Source organism: Mus musculus, chromosome 1 (assembly GCF_000001635.26).
Source record: "Mus musculus strain C57BL/6J chromosome 1, GRCm38.p6 C57BL/6J".
In the NCBI taxonomy this organism is placed as follows: domain Eukaryota; kingdom Metazoa; phylum Chordata; class Mammalia; order Rodentia; family Muridae; genus Mus; species Mus musculus.
The window spans coordinates 184,883,988-184,900,590 of NC_000067.6; the positions used below are offsets into that span (position 1 = coordinate 184,883,988).

The 16,603-nt window shown below is 46.1% G+C and overlaps 1 protein-coding gene and 1 pseudogene across 5 annotated transcripts in view; both read right to left on the minus strand.

Moving 5' to 3' along the window:
- Gm17905 (predicted gene, 17905) lies at positions 248-752 on the minus strand (annotated as a pseudogene).
- Positions 12,437-16,603, minus strand: part of Mark1 (MAP/microtubule affinity regulating kinase 1) — a 103,531-nt gene continuing 99,364 nt past the window's right edge. For 4 of the 5 annotated variants that reach the window (NM_001378876.1, XM_006497141.4, XM_006497140.4 and 1 more), the window contains one exon: positions 12,802-14,891. In NM_001378876.1, coding sequence (NP_001365805.1) covers positions 14,537-14,891 — 355 coding nt within the window. In that variant the 3' untranslated portion in view covers positions 12,802-14,536. Of the gene's footprint in view, positions 14,892-16,603 lie in introns of all 5 variants that reach the window. The other variant, NM_145515.2, reaches the window with a different exon arrangement.

The following is a 16,603-nucleotide window of genomic DNA, read 5'->3' on the forward strand; positions in this document are numbered from 1 at the left end:
TGGCTTCCAAATCAAATCTTCTTACATTAAATTGCTTCCTGAACATTTTAGAGACATGACGTTTTTTAGAGATTCATTTTTTTAAACTATGTTTAATTATGTGTAAGTATGTACAGAGTCTCTGGCCTGGAGCTATAGTTACAGACAGGTGATGTGGTTGCTAGAAATCTATCTCTGGTCCTCTGAAGGAACAGTGTATGCTCTTAGCCACTGAGCCATCTCTCCAGCCAGTTTCCAACTGTTTAGACATTTTCTTCCTCCATGGCCTGAGATCTCCACTAGCCTCCTGCTCAGTCATCAGAAAGCAGTTCTTCACACAGTTCATGAATGTGGCTTCCACTTTGGAACGAGAAACACTTTTTTCTATACTTGTCTGCAGTTTTATTTTAATGTCTTCTGCAGAGCAAGGTCTTATTGGTGTCTTAGGTTTTTAAAGCATTGTTGTTACCCTTTGATCTTGTTTTGATGGTTTTGAAGTCTTTTTCCATTCTTGTTTGATTTCTGTACTTTTTTTTTTCTTTTCTGGAGGGTCTCATACAGATTCTTCACTGGAGTTTTTCTTTCAGTTTGTTTCCTCATCATCGACATCATCATCACCTTCATCATCATCATCATCTTTGTCTAGTTTTATTTTTTCCTGTAGAAACTTGTTACCACTTTCAGAGGAGATGGCTTCACAGAAAGACTCAGGAGTTTTATATTTTCTTCACTTCATATGCTGTTTGTGCATCTTTCATAGCTACTGGGTGCTCCACTTATATGTCTAGAAAAACCATAAGGAAGAAAGAAAGAGGAGAGGAGAGGAGAGGGGAGGGGAGGGGAGGGGAGGAGAGGAGAGGAGAGGAGAGGAGAGGAGAGGAGAGGAGAGGAGAGGAGAGGAGAGGAAAGGAAAGGAAAGGAAAGGAAAGGAAAGGAAAGGAAAGGAAAGGGGGATGCAGTGGGTTTTGTTGTTCTTTTAGTTTTTAGAGACAGGGTCTCACCATGTAGCTCTGGCTGCCCTAGCATTCCCTGTGGACCAGACTGGTCTGGAACTGGAACAGATGTTCACAGAGGTGAATCCACTCGCCTCTGGCCTCCGGAATGCTGAGGTTAAGAGTATACAACCCAGATGGGGTAATTTTTTTGGACAAAAGCCCCACACACATTATATTTGCCATTCCAGGTGTGGTAGTACACACACACACACACACACACACACACACACACACACGTTTAACTCACAGCTGGAAAAGCAGAGGCAGGTGGATCTGTGAGATGGTGGCCAGCCTGATCTACACGGGGAGTTCTTGGAGAGCCAGGGCTACATGTTATGAATGAAATACCATAGGGTGCACCTTGATTTTTTTATATGGGTGTTTATCTCTGAGTTCTGGGGAATGCAGAATTAAGTGTAATACAATAATACAAGAGAAAGCAAGACATGTTCAAAGAGGAAAAGAGGCTGGCAATACTTCAAAAACATCAAAACAAGATCAAAAGGTAACAACAATGCTTTATAAACCTCCTAAGACACCAAGTGACATGCTCCTCTGTTTACAAGGCCTGGGAGAGTCTATCCCATACTCTTGACAGTCACCTATAAAAGACTGAAACCAGACCCTCATCTGTCTGTGTGTATACATATGTATATACACATACACACACACACATGTGTGTATATGTGTATATATACATATATGCAATATATATACACATATACACATATATAAAAATATATACATATGTATATGTACCCATGCATATATATATACATACATATATACATACATATACACATATACATATATATCAACTCAATGCAAGTAATGTAACTCTGAAATTGCTAGAAGAAAACACGTCAAATAAAGGCATGGGGCTGGAGGGGTGGCTCAGTGGTTAAGAACATTGGCTGCTCTTATGGAGAGAACCCAGCATCAGTTACCAGCACTCACCCTGAGGCTCACAACTGTACAGCTCTGTGGTTTGTGTTTGTATCTTGCAAAGGCTGCTTCTCCCATCCCCCACCCCCCACTCTCACAGTGTTCTGCTTATGTGCACGAGGCCAAATGCACACAGGCTGGACCCTCTGAAACTGTAAGCAAGAAAAACAAAATAAACCAAAACAAACCCAACTCCTCCTCTAAGTTATTTCCATCAGCAAGTAGCCACCGAGCAAAAGGGAAAGCCCGAAGTACCAGAGAGAGCATATTCAGGCTCTAGCCAGTGTCTGAAAGAAAGATACAAAGAGGGAAAGAACTCAGAATGGCTGGGGAACTTCAAAGAGCCTCAGGGCAGTGCTTCACAGAGGGTGCGGTTTCTGTGGGAAGATAGTTCATTATATGCATACAGGATAATTATTCCTCCTTGCTCTGTGGTAAGGCAGCCACCTTGAGGGATGTCTCCTGACCACATGATTGACAAGTGCAGCTGGATTAACACTTACATTTTGGGTAATTTGGAATGTTAGGTCTCCACCCAAGGCCAGATGTAGGTTCTATTCTTTTGATCTGGTAGAAATAGCTTTCCCAGGGCTGGAGAGAGAGATGGCTCAGTGGTTAAGAGCACTGACTGCTTTTCCAGAGGTCCTGAGTTGAAATCCCAGCAACCACCTGGTGGCTCACAAACCATCTGTAATGAGACCTGATGCACTCTTCTGGTGTGTCTGAAGACAGCTACAGTGTACTCATATATAATAAATAAATAAATAAACCTTTTTTTAAAAAAGTTTTTAAAAAGCTGGGCATGGTGGCACACACCTTTAATCCCAGCACTCGGGAGGCAGAGACAGGCGGGTTTCTGAGTTGGAGGCCAGCCTGGTCTACAAAGTGAGTTCCAGGACAGCCAGGGCTATACAAAAACAAACGAACAAATACAAACAAACAAACAAACAAACAAATAAACAAACAAAAACAAAACCAACCCTCCTCCCCACCCAAAAAAAAAAAAAAAAGGAATAGCTTTCCCTTAATGTGCCTCCCCCAGCCTCCATCAAGGCTACTATAACACTTCCCACTTTGAAGAGGTAGCCCCAGCATCATTTAGGAGATGGGCTGAGAGTGGGGAATAGATATATTAACTTGCAGACACCAGGAACATTCAGAGATCCATCCCAAAAGATGTTTACTAGAAAGGATTAATGGCCTGGCGCTTCATCTCCTCTTCCTTCAGCTTCCAGGCAGGGCTCATGCTAGGAGATGAGAGATCGGACCTCCCTCTAACCTTCCTGGTCAGAGAACCACAGACATTCCTCAAATCGCTGCTTGCAGAGCCTTGCCAGTCTCTGTCAGTGTCAGCAGGTTTGGGGCCCCTGTGAGCCTTTCACTTTCGACTTGTAGATAGCTGATTGTTTTCTGTGTTTTCATATGGCCTGTCCCTGGTGTCTCTTTCCCTTTTAGGGGACACTCACCCTGTTGCTTCAAGGTCCTGCTTCTGTGTTCTCATCTACTCTTAACTACCTCTCTTCGGTTCCCTTCTCTGAGCACAATTGCATCCTTAGGTGCTGAGGGGTCTGGCCTTTGAACACGAATCTGGAAGGGATAGAGTTGAGTTCATGACACCCTTGGCAAAACTTGGGTACATCTGCCCTGTCTTGTATCCTTGACACTGGAGACCAGAGACCTTTAATGTTCAAACCCAGAAGAGCCTGGGAGATAGACCTTTTATCAGAAGCATGGCTGTTGTCTCCCCTGTCCTCCGCATCTTAGGAGAGCTCCAGGTCTATTTACACTAACTTACTCAAGGGGCCTGGTATATGCTGCCCACCCCTCCTCGCCACCTCTCACATCAGACAGGCAACAAGGGTACTGAGGAAATCACATTGTCTGCCACACTGAGAATCTCTCCTCCTTCCTAACATAGAAACTGTCCTCCAGAGGAGCCAGGACATGGCACGGCTAATGTATCATGTATGCCTGAACAGAAAAAAAAGAGTATGGGAGACCTCAGGGAGTTAAGAATAACTGCCTATTTGAAGTAGCTTACATAAAAATAGAAACCATTTTCTATTTGTAGACATCTAAAAACTTTGTTTCAATCTTTGTTAGTAATAATAGATTTAGAAGGAGAAAGAGAACATAGCCTTGAAGTTACATTGTTAGTTTATTCTTATAGGATAGAGTCAAGAAGAAATACATCTATGGAGCTGATAAAAGAAGGTTATAAACCCTATAAGACACAGAATAATGGGTTTCATTTTGTGAAGACTGCAACTGAAGGTGGGCACATGCGCATGCATGCATGCACGCACACACACACACACACACACACACACACACACACACACACAGAGGCAATTATAAATCTCAGCTAAGCTTCAATTGTTTTGCTATTTATTTATTTGCCTCTGTGTGTGTGTGTGTGTGTGTGTGCGCGCGCGCACATGGAGGTCAGAGGGCAAGTCAGCTCTTTCCTTCCATCGTGTAGGTTGGGACTCTAATCCAGGTCACCAGGCTTAGTGGCAGGTGGCTTTACTCAGTAAGCCATCTCTCCAGGCTCATTCTGTTTGTTTGTTTTATTTTGTTTGTTTTTTGAAACAAGGTTTTACTATGAAGTCCTGGAACTCAGTGTGTAGACCAGGCTGGCCTAGAACTCAGTGTGTAGACCAGGCTGGCCTAGAACTTACAGAGATCCTCCTTTCTCTGCTTCCTCAGTGCTGGGGCTAAAGGTGTGGGTTAGCACTTCTGGTCCATTAAAATTGTTACTTATTTGTGTGCATATGTGTGTGAGTGATTGTGAGTGATTGTGAGTGTGTGTGTGTGTGTGTGTGTGTGTGTGTGTGTGTATGAGTATGTGTGGGGGAGTGAGAGTGTGCTTGTGTGTGTGTGTGTGTGTGTGTGTATGAGTATGTGTGGGGGAGTGAGAGTGTGCTTGTGTGTGTGTGTGTGTGTGTGTATGAGTATGTGTGGGGGAGTGAGAGTGTGCTTGTGTGTATGTGTGTGTGTGTGTGTGTGTGTGTGTATGAGTATGTATAGGGGAGTGAGAGTGTGCTTATGTGTGTGTGTATGAGAGTATATATGAGAGTGTGTGTGTTGTGTAGCTCGGGGGGAGGATTTTATGATTGGAAGCTCAAGGCTGAGTGATTGCTGTTCTTTTGCTGACTGACTTTCCAGACTCCAGTCTATTCTGATAGTGCACAGTGTAGCTAAAGCTGCCTCCTCCTACCAGGAGAAATCACTAGCTTCTAGTTCGGCTCACTCTCCATACACCCTTCACCAAGATCAGTAGGTATGACAACAGCCCGGGCCCGCTTTGCCAGGCCCCTTCATCTCTGGGATCCAATATATCAAGCCTTCCTTAGGACTGCTACACCCTCTCACACCATTGTAGGCTTGAGTTCTATGTGGGTGAGGATTTACCTGGGCAACAAGCCCTCTACCTCGCTTGGGCAACAGAGTTGAGCTATCCCTGAAGGCAAAGTCATGGGCGAGCCAGTCCTCAAGGTGCGAGAGTAGGAGGACAAGCTGAGCTTCCTCATAGGCTGCAGTACTGGGGAGAGTGGACCCCATGCTTTGTCTGGGCAGCCAGTGGAGCTGACTCTGGTGGTATGGGTGCGGGCGAGCCAGCCCTGAGGGCATGAGAGCCCTGAGCTGACCCTGCTTCCTGCCGATGGTGGCACTGGGTAGCTTAGCTGGAGCAGATCTGGAGTGTTCCCTGGTCGTGCAGATAAGGGAGAGCCAGCTGGCTCATCAGCTCAGTTGCCACCCAGGCCCAGATCCAGGACTCTGAAGTGGCCCACCCCAAAGTAAATCTTCTGCAATGGTTGGGATGCGTCAAAGGGCCAGTCTTACTGATCCAAGGCTGCAGGATCTGCATGACACAGGGCAGCAAGAGACTAACCGGAAGGAGTCTCAGTGAAGTTCCAATAGTGATGGTGTCACAGAAGCCAGAGACCTCGAACCAGACCAATGACTCATTGGAATGAACATTTGCAAGTGAAGCTATGTGGACAGAGGGATAGACTGTGGGACACACTATGACATACTACAGATTCCGTGAGGAGATGTTTTCTATGTGTCACGGTTTGAATATACTTGGCCTAGGGAGAGGCACTATTTGTAGTTACGATCTTGTTGGAGTAGGCGTGTCACTGTGGGTGTGGGCTTTAAGACCCTCATCCTAGCTGCCTGAAAGTCAGTCTTCCACTAGCAGCCTTCAGATGAAGATGTAGAACTCTCAGCTCTTCCTGCACCATGCTTGCCTGAATGCTGCCATGCTCCCACCTTGATGATGACAGACTGAACCTCAGAACCTGTAAGCCAGCCCCAATTAAATGTTGTCCTTATGAGAGTTGCCTTGGTCATGGTGTCTGTTCACAGTAGTAAAACCCTGACTAAGACACTCTGCTTTGTTTTGGGGTGTGTGCTTTTTATTTTTGGTGTGGTGCGGGGGCGCGTTGCAGGAGTGAAGGATGGATATGAGGGGGTGGGGAGGTGAGCAGGACTGGAGTGCATGATGTTGTTGGGAGCCGTCCCCACATTCGCCGTCACAAGATGGCGCTGACATCCTGTGTTCTAAGTGGTAAACAAATAATCTGCGCATGTGCCAAGAGTAATTTTCCACTACATGTACTCTGCCTTTACTCGGCCATGGGCTGCAGCCAATCAGGGAGTGATGCGTCCTAGGCGAAGGATAATTCTCCTTAAAAGGGGACGGGGTTTCCGCCATTCTCTCTCTTACTTGCGCTCTCTTGCTTGCGCTTTTGCGCTCTGCGCTCTGGCGCGCTGGCGCGCTGGCGCGCTGGTGCTCTGGCTCCTAAAGATGTAAGCGGGGGGCCTTTCGTTTTTGGGCTTGGGGGCTTGCGCTCCTGGCTCCTGAAGATGTAAGCAATAAAGTTTTGCCGCAGAAGATTCTGGTTTGTTGTGTTCTTCCTGGCCGGTCGTGAGAACGCGTTTAAGAAAATCCACAAAAAAATTGATAAGAAGTTTCTAAAAATCAACTTAAATTTTTAAAAATTATATAAAACATTATGTATATAATTGCTTCGTTTGGATGTATATATGTGTACTGTATGTGTACCTGCTGTCCTCAGAGGGTGTTAGACACCCTGGAACTGGAATTACAGTTGGTTATGAGTCACCACGTGGGGGCTGGGAAACAAGCCTGGGTCCTCTACAAGAGCAGCCGGTACTCTTTACCTGAGTCCTCATCTCTCTAGCCCCCAACTTAATTTCTTTCTTTCACTCTTTTTCCCTCTCTCCCTCCTCTCATTTTCTATGGGGGTGGGCGCAGGGCCTTACTCTGCTGCCCTGGCAGCCTCACACTTACAGAGATCTGCCTGCCTCTGCTTCCCAAGTGCTAGGATTAAAGGCGTGTATCATCGTACCCTGCAAATAGTTTTATATAGTGAAAGAGTGTCCCTTGATAGAGAGAAGAACTGCAAGATCATGCAGAAAACATACGGACGGGTTCAGCATCCTCTCTCAGTAGGCCAGACATCACCTTGACCTAGGGGATGTAGCACCCAGGAACCACTGAGAGCTTGTCTTGCTGAATTTGCGAGTTTGCCAGGTATTTTTCCCAAACCATTAAACTCTAAAGGCAGGACAGGAAACAGGAAGATGTAAGGTTACAGATGCTCAGGTGCAGGTCACAGGACAACTTGTGGGGGTCCCCCGGGGTCAAGTCATCAGGCTTGGCAGTGAGCACTTTCATCCACTGAGTCATCTTGCAAACAATGGGTTAAAGGTAGCCCCCCCCCTCCCCCATGGTGTTTATGTCTGCACCACAGCCTAGGACTCTGGTTCCAGTTCCAGGGTGTCCAATGCCCTCATCTGTCCTCTGAGGGCACCAGGTACACATACGGTATCCACACATACATCCAAACTAAGCAATTATACACGTAGCCTGGTTTAGGGCTGCTGAAGCCGAACTTGAAATCTTCATACACCCAAGCCAAGTACTTTCAGTGAAGTCCAAGCAAGCACATGAACATATTTCACACTTTAGAGTCTGATGGCTTTGTATAAGTTGTAAAATTCCCAACATCTTCTAGCCCCAGATATGACAACCTGGGGCTCTGGAAGACCTCACATGGATGCTGCCATTTGGAGCTCTAATCCAGTCTCTCCACTGAAGCCCCTTTTCCCATTTTCTGCAGGCAGAGAAGTCCTCATACTCTTTCTCCCTCTGGTTTGGGATCCTGGACATTCTCTGGAAGACCCTCCACTGTGAGGGTTCTCCCCAAAGCACTCCACACTGTATCCCCATGATACTCTATGCATGCCCTTCTGCTGCCACCTCATGGCCAGGCCTTTTCTCTGATCAGTTCCCAGCCTTCAGACTCAAAACTAGCATATACAGCCTTCCATGGAAAAATGTCACAACAGCGGTTTCTGGATGCCGTGATGCTTGTATTTTATATTTTTATCACAGTCTCTCTCTCTCTCTCTCTCTCTCTCTCTCTCTCTCTCTCTCTCCCCACGTGTGTGTGCCACATCATGCATGATGCATGTGAAAGTCAGAGGACAGCTTGTGGGAGTCAGCTTTCTCCTACCACTGAGATCCGGAGAGGGGACTCAGGTCATCAAGTCCCCGTATCCACCAAGCCCTCTTGCCAGGCCTGAGATACTTAGGTTTTCGTTTCACATTTGACTCACCTCAGTTGATATGGCGAGGCTCTCCTTCATTCTGTAGGGCAGAGTTCTCTTCCGTTCTGCATCTGCTCGTGCTGAAGGATGCTGAAGTCGACCAACTATTGCGATTGATACTTGAGTGAACGCAGAACGCAGGTCTCGTTTCCTATCACCTGGCTATTTACCCACGATTGAGATCACCAGCTTATACAGCATTTCTTTTAACACCTGAAGATCACTCATACTGTGTTCCAAAATAGCTGCATGAGTTTACAGACCACACTAACAGTGTGCGGGAGTTCTCTTTCTGAACAACCTCGTCCACACTCATCTTTTATCTTTTGGACAGTGATCAGACAGGATCCTCTTGCTTTCACTTCCCTGGTACCGAGACTGCAGGTGTGCTCTACGACTCCCTGCTCCTTAGCGTGGCTTGTAAGCGCATTCTGACCTGTGACTTTGAGCACTTTCTCCATATTGGCCATTTGAGCAGTTGTTTACTTAGGTCCCTTGTACATTTGTAAATTGGGGTTTCTTGCTATTGAGTTGTCCAAGTTCTTGTATATTTTAGATATTAACTATCAGATAAATAATTTGCCAACACTTTCTACCATGTCGTAGACCAGCTCTTCTTTCTGTCTTTGGCAGCTTATCTGGCCCCAGGCCTCTTACATTAGCACAATACTTGAAACATTATTTTAAAACAACATTTCTTCCTAACCCCCTTACTGGCTCAGTAGCTGTAACTGCTGTGTTTTGTGGTTGTGCTAAATGTACAGTGTATCTCCTACTTATCATAACCCGTCTTAAAGTGACAGCAAACCACATATGTGGTGTAAGCACTCTGCGAAGATCCTCCAGGCTGGTGTGTTGTCGCCTTAGTAAAGTTTTGCTTTCACTAGTCATAGGTTGTGATGGCTGATCTTGTCAGCTTGACACACTTGGAAAAAGGGAGCTAACTGGAGGAAATGCTTCCACATGGTTAGCTTATGGCCATGCCTATGGGACATTTCTTTCATTGCTAACTGATGGGGAAGGGGTCAGCCAATGTTGGGTAGTGCCATCCCTAGGCAGGAGGGTTTGGGCTGTGTAAGAAAGGTACTGTTGGGGTTGTGTCAGTAAGCAGTGCTCCTCTGTGGTTTCTGCTTCAGTTTCTGCCTCAGTTTCTCTTTGATGATGGACCCTAATCTGTAAACCAAATAAGCCTGCATCCCTCCCGCCCCCCACTGCTTTTGGCCATTGTTTTCTGGTAGCAGCAGAGAGCAAACTAGCGCAGAGGGCTTCACTCAGCTGTAAGTGACTTTACACATGGTTTGGTTTTTTGCTCTCGATTCCTTTAGGTGGATGGCAGAGTCCCATCCTGTACTTGTTGTCTCTCATGTCAAAGATTCCGTTGCACATTTCTTTTAAAGATTTTATTTATGTATGTGACACACCAGAAGAGGGCATCAGATCCCATTAAAGATGCTTGTGAGCCACCATGTGGTTGCTGGGATTTGAATTCGGGAACTCTGGAAGAGCAGTCAGTGCTCTTAACCGTTGAGCCATCTTTCCAGCTCCATTGTACATTTCTTGTGACTGTGTTACAAACTGCTCTCCTCCGGTGTGTCGGTCATCTTCATCCTTGTTTTCGAAAGCGGTTTTATCTAGGTAGAGAATCCTTGCTTGATAGTTTGTTTGTTGTTTATTTTCAGCATTTCAGACAAGAAACTGGTCCTTACTCTTTTTCTCATTTTTAGAACATCTTTCCCATCCCAACTTTTGTTTTAAGTATTGTTTTGAAGTAACTGTTATGAAAATCAGATGTAGCTTTCTTTGGTTATTTGTTAACCAAATACCGCAAGCTTATGATCTTGAGCAATGTTTTAAAACCTTCCCGCCATTCTGTCTTGAAAGGTCTTTTACTCCCTGCCTCCTTCCCCAGGGGCTCTTCCCAATGTGCGAGTTATCTTCTGTTCCAGTTTGGGATGGTCTCTCCTGCCATCTTCCCCTCTACTGCCTTCCCATCCACCGAGCATATTCTTCCTCCTCAGACACTGGAAAGTAGGTAATACTCCAGGCATGCAGGGCATGCTCCCATTCGTCACTGCTCCGCTTCACACACTCTTGCCTCTTTCAGAACACATCTCTGAGTCAGTGCTGATCTACTTTTCCCTCCTTTTGTTTTGTTATTTTGAGACAGAGTTTCTTTGTTTATCCCTGGCTGTCAGGCTGACCTCAAAGATCCTCAGACCCTCAGAGATCCACCTGCCTCTGCCGGCTGGGATTAAAGGCCGGGCGTTGCCACTGATGGACATTCCTAGTCTGTTACGAGTTGTGCTTTTCTCTGCGTGGGAGCACAGCCGCAAGTCCAGGGCTGTGACCCCTGAGCTATTTTCAGGCCTGCCTATCATTGATGGTAGTGTTTTCAAGGTCTACGCTTATCGATCTCTGGCCCTTGGACTCTTTTCCTCTAGTTCTTGCCTTGAAGACCTGGCCTTGTCTTGGCCTCATGGTCTCCCAGTCATCCTCTTACCCCATGTGTGTGCATGTGCATCCAGAGGTCAGGGGTCAACTTCAGGTGCCATTCCTCAGGAGTTTCTCACCTTGTGTTCTCAGACAGGGTCTTTCTCAGTGAGTGGCCTAGGGGACTCCAGTCAGGCCAGTTGGTCAGTGAGCCCCAGGGCCCTGCTTCTGTCTCCTCAGTCCTGGGATTACAAGCATGCACCCCTGCAGCTGGTTTTGTTTTTAATTTTCTTTACATGGATGATGGGGATCACATCTGCTTACATGGAAAGCAACTGTGCTATCTACAACAGCTCAGATTTCTTTAAACATTATTATTAATTTAATGTGTATGACCACTTTGCCTGCATACATGTTACATATGTGTTCTATCTGTGTGCTTGATGGGCACGGGAGTCAGGAGAGGACATCAGGTGTCCTGGAACTGAAGTTACAGTTGCTTGCTACCACGTGGATTCTGGGGACTGAAATCAGGTCCTCTTGAAGAGAAGCCCTTAACCTGTGAGCCATCTTTCCAGGCCCCTAACTCTGACTTCAAAACAACGGAGCCCAGGATATAGTGCCGACTGGCAGTTCTGTCAAGGCAAAGCTGTGCTATCACGGTGCCTTCACTGGCTCACACCAGTGTCCACAAAACCAGCTGTCATGTATGCTAACACTGCACACTCCCCGCTCATAGCATCTTGCTCTATTTATTGCAATGTCTGTGGAATATATATACCTTATCCTCCTGAAAAGGGCTTCTTGGCTCCATCCCATAAATCGTTCTATATATTCTCTATGTTTATTAGATATGGATTTTAAAAAATGTTTCCCTAGAGCCCGGAACCTGATGTATACTCACACTCAATACATTTGCTGGACTACTGAACAAACAGATTAAGTGCAGGTTGAGGTTGCCAGCACATTCTGTAATTTTGTCTGTTTGCTGGTACAGACTGTGCCACGTGGCCCTGGCTAGTCTAGAACGTGCAGCCCCCTCCGTCCGTTTCCTTCCTGCTCTGCCTGTCTTCAGCTTCTCTCGGGCTCCTTCTCCCAGAGCTCTTTCCCATTCTGACCTTCTCGGCTTTCCTTGCGAGTAGCACCCAGAACTCATTCTTCCTTCCCTGCATTTCCAGATCATTTATTAGCCTTTTCTTTGCTCACCCAGCGTTACCTGTTTTTGCCTTCCTGACAGTGTATGTGTTTGTGTTGGCTTCGCAAGCGAACCGCAATCCTGGAGCCGTAGGAGCTGTCTGCGCAGTTGCTTGTTAACCCAACAGGCCAAGGACACCGCTTCCTCCCTCACAGGAACCTGGGCTGGGAATGGCACTTTCAGTGACAAGAGCTTCATGTTTAAAATCCAACTGTACTCCACCAAATGTGAGTGGGTCAGAGTTCTTGCTATTTTTTTTTATTTTTGCTGTTGTTAAACAAAATACTATGTCCTATTTTCTAACAAGTGATACAAACTATTTCCACAGAGCCAAGGAAATCCTGCTATCATATAGCCAGGTGTTTATGCAAATATATTAAAATCCCTCTGACTCTTCAAAATGTTATCATGAACATATAAAACAGAGGATAGAAAGTTTCTGTTCTGAAAAGTATGTCAATGACGGGGGTTCCCATAGGAAGGTCAAACTTTCTTGTCATAACAACATCCTGGGAACCTACACGGCCCATCCCTGGCTTGCCGAGTGGACTTAGAGCTCGGGGAAGAACGCACTCGGAGGGCTCTCCAAGCAGCAAACAGGTGATTCACAGCTCGAGAAAGAGCCAAAGACAAACGCTTTATTATGAGGCCTGTTCAAGTAAGGTTTCAGTGTGCACCAGTGAGCGAATGCAGATCTGCATCGAATGCTTGGGATGAACACCAGGTTAAAAAGGGGCTACACAGTTCTGTTTTGTTGCTTCCCCCCCCCCCGCTAACACCGCCCTTCCCTAAGGCAAGAAAACACACCATTTAGAACAGAATGTTACAGAAGAAAGCTACATCACAGTACAGTACAGAAGATAAGAGCATCTTTGTGTGGAGGCCACTGTGGACCAGGACATCCCCTCCACCGGCAGCTTTCCAGTGCGGTTTCCAATGTCAAGCACTGACCACAGCGTTACTTTCCTTTCAATGACAAGCTCTGAGTACATTTTCTATTTCTCAGGAGTGTGCAGATGGGGCCTGTGTGCTGATATTACAGTAATTACAACATTAAATAACATTGCACAGTCAACCTCCAAGGCTAGTCAGTAGAAAATAATGAGTATTAAAAAGATGTGCCTTTTCTAGTGGCTTTACGTCGCATACGTCACTAATTATGAAAGAAGGCAAATGACCAGTTACAAAGCTCCACATGACTGGAATAATGATGTGGAAGAAACAGGAGAACTTGGGCAAAATATTGAAAACAAAGGAGTTTTGAGGGAGCAGAGTGAACCACCAGGCAGCATAAGTCCGTAGTGAACGGGCATGGAGAGCACGCCCTGCTCACAGGCCTCTCCGGTTACTGACAGATACGAGAGTGGTGGGGGAGGGTGGAGGCTGGGAGGACACTGGGGCAGATGCTCCCAACTCGGGTCAATTCCTGAGGCGGCATCATATCTCAGCCAACGCAATCATCGACACTGTACGGATGAGCTTGTGCTATGAGACGTCCCGACACGCTCCTGTTTCCGCAGCTACCCTGCGTCTTCCGAAGGCAGCAAACCCAAGTGCTGGGTTGTTTCATTACAGCCGGCCGGGTGAGCTACGGATTCTTTCAGTCTCTGCTGCTAATTAGCAGGTCAGAAAAACCAGAGGGCCAAGTAAGCTTGGTAAAGACTCAACTCTTCCTCGAGGCGCTTCTGAGTTAGCTCAAGGCAGAGCTGTGACTTGTGTCGGCTTTGTATAGGAGGTCTGGGTGCCACGCCGTAGACATTCTCTAAGTCCCAACCACACCTTGTCTGACCCAGGCGGAGACTGGGAAAGCAGGAGGACTGCGGGACACCAACCCACTGTCAACTTCTGGTTTAAATTAAATGTGAGTTTAAAATAATTTCTATAAACTTCATGCTACAATTTTAGAGACTATTTCTGTGCGCTTTTAATCCTCGACACAATTTTCAAAACAGCATGATGGAGGTAAGAATTTTAAAAACACACCAGAATGTAAATAACAGGGGAAATCCTTTTCAACTCAAAGCATTAAACGTACATTTCTGTGTGGAGATCTAGACAACTATACAGGTTTTAAAGCAATCATATTTTATTATACAACTCTATGAACAGAAAATGAACAGAAATACACAATATACTTACCTGTACATGTGAACCTACTTTTGAAGCTACGATTATTATAGCTCATACTGACTTGAATTTTACAGCTCATAACTATGTATAACCTTATTGCATTAAGGACAATTTCTACATGGGCGATCCACAGCGGGACCACACAGGTATCACCAGTACATTCAGACACTGTACTCAGGTGTGGTGCATCCTCCCTGATCCCGAAGCCTACGCATCGTTACAGCTTAAGCTCATTTGCTATTTTGGATGCAATGTTCTTAAAGGCAATAGATGTCCCAGATATTCGCTTGAAGCGGACCCCGTTGAGTGAGAGCCGAGGCAACTTGCAGACCTCCATCTCCCACTGTACGAGGCTGTCCTGCCGAGCGTCTCCGTGAACGCAGAAGAGCAGGAACCTCTCTTTCTGCTCATAGTCACAGGTGTTGGCATCCAGCACCTTGCGGATCTCCCTCAGCATGTCGTTGGGGTCCATGGAGCTCGTGGTCTTCATGCTCCAGGTGAAGCGCAGGGAGCGGGGCTTGGCCTCTTTGCCCTCGTCCTTGTCTCTCTCTTTGGGATCTCCCGATGAACCTCTACAAGGCAAAGGGGAAATGAAAACCAAGTTGTCCTCAGCAAAGAAGCCACAGCCACGAAGTGTGAGCGGCAACTCCAGTGTACATGCAGTCAGCCCTCAGAGGGAGCAGAGATGCATGTTATCGCCATGCTGTAAACAGGCCTGGGGCACTGTCTACTTTGGCATTTAGCATCTGCAGTCTAAAGCAGCAAACTGTGTTAGGTGTGTGCATCTGTTCTGGGGAACAAATGTGCAGCTGAAAGTGAAAATGTAATAGTTTTTCCTATATTTTTGGGGTCACTTCTAAAACACAGATTCTCTACTTGTCAGACAGACATGCTCCAGATAGCTCGCACACACACACACACACACACACACACACACACACACACACAGACACACACTCTCAAATATACACATACACACATACTTTCATATATACACACACATACATGCAAGCACACACATCTTTACAAAGCTGCACACAGACACACATCAGGCACCACTGGGATTTCTCTTATGAAACACAGTATTGAAGTATAAACATTCTTTGTTTTTATCCTCTTAGTTAGGAGCAATGTCATGACTGCAGAAGAGAGAGGTTTCAGCCCTACAGTCGGGGGGTGAACCACACTGTCAAGATATAGTGGCAGCATGCTTGCTCTGGTTTGGAAGGTGCCTGTGGCTTCCACCCACCCCTGCTTTCTCATTCTCTACTTTTTCCCACTGGGACCTACTGGTCTCCATGCTGTTCCTGTGGGACCTACTGGTCTCCATGCTGCTCCTGGCCTCAGGTCTGTGCTCTCCTCTCCAGTGTCCGCACAGGCCAGGAAGCCTCCCTTGGCTCCAGGGATAACCTCCTCTCGCCTTTCCACTCTTTGCTTCTTATCCACACCACAGTCCCTAGCCGCTGATCCCTGACCTAGCATGGCCACCCCTCCCTAGTCATGCGTTCACACGCACTGACCATTCATCAGGCTTCTTAGCGATGGATCATTTGACAGCCCCTAGATCGCAAGCTCCAGCATGTTTGCCCGCGTCACTCCTGACACACCGCAGGCATCCAGAGCCACACTGGGCACAAGAGACGGCTGGCACATTGAATTTTCTGGACAGATATCTCATAGGTAACACTGAACCAGAAAACCATCTCAAGTAAGCACAGGAAGGTGAACTGAACAGATAGATCTCCGTGATACAGAGTGAGTGCCTGGGGTTAAACATACTGCACTTTTGTCCGAAGATAGATGAGCTGCAATTTTTGCCTATAAACATTCCTCATTCATTTGTGATTTAAGGAAGAAACTGTATCTTTGAAAGACATTTATGTCTCTTCTAGAAATATGTACATATGCATTTACATATAATATATAAAAACCTATTATAAACTATAAAAAGGAACATAAAGTATTTCTTTTCAATCCCAGATATCTGAGCCTCTAAAGAGCTAAAAGCTGCAATCAAGAAAATACATGCCAGACTGTTAAATGGACGCAAAGTATTTACCTAATTGTCCCCCCTGTTTCTCTGGGGAAACCCAGAGAGCATGCCAGCGTAGACTTTTATACTGCGGTGCAAGATTACATACTCACCTAAATACAGTACTCTCGTCAAATTCTCTGCATGTTAGTTACCTCAGTGCTCTGCACGATCCCGGGAAGGCTCACCTTAGTGACGCCATATTAGAGAGGACAGTACCCTTTCACCTATAAATCCCTTGCTCTGACCTAC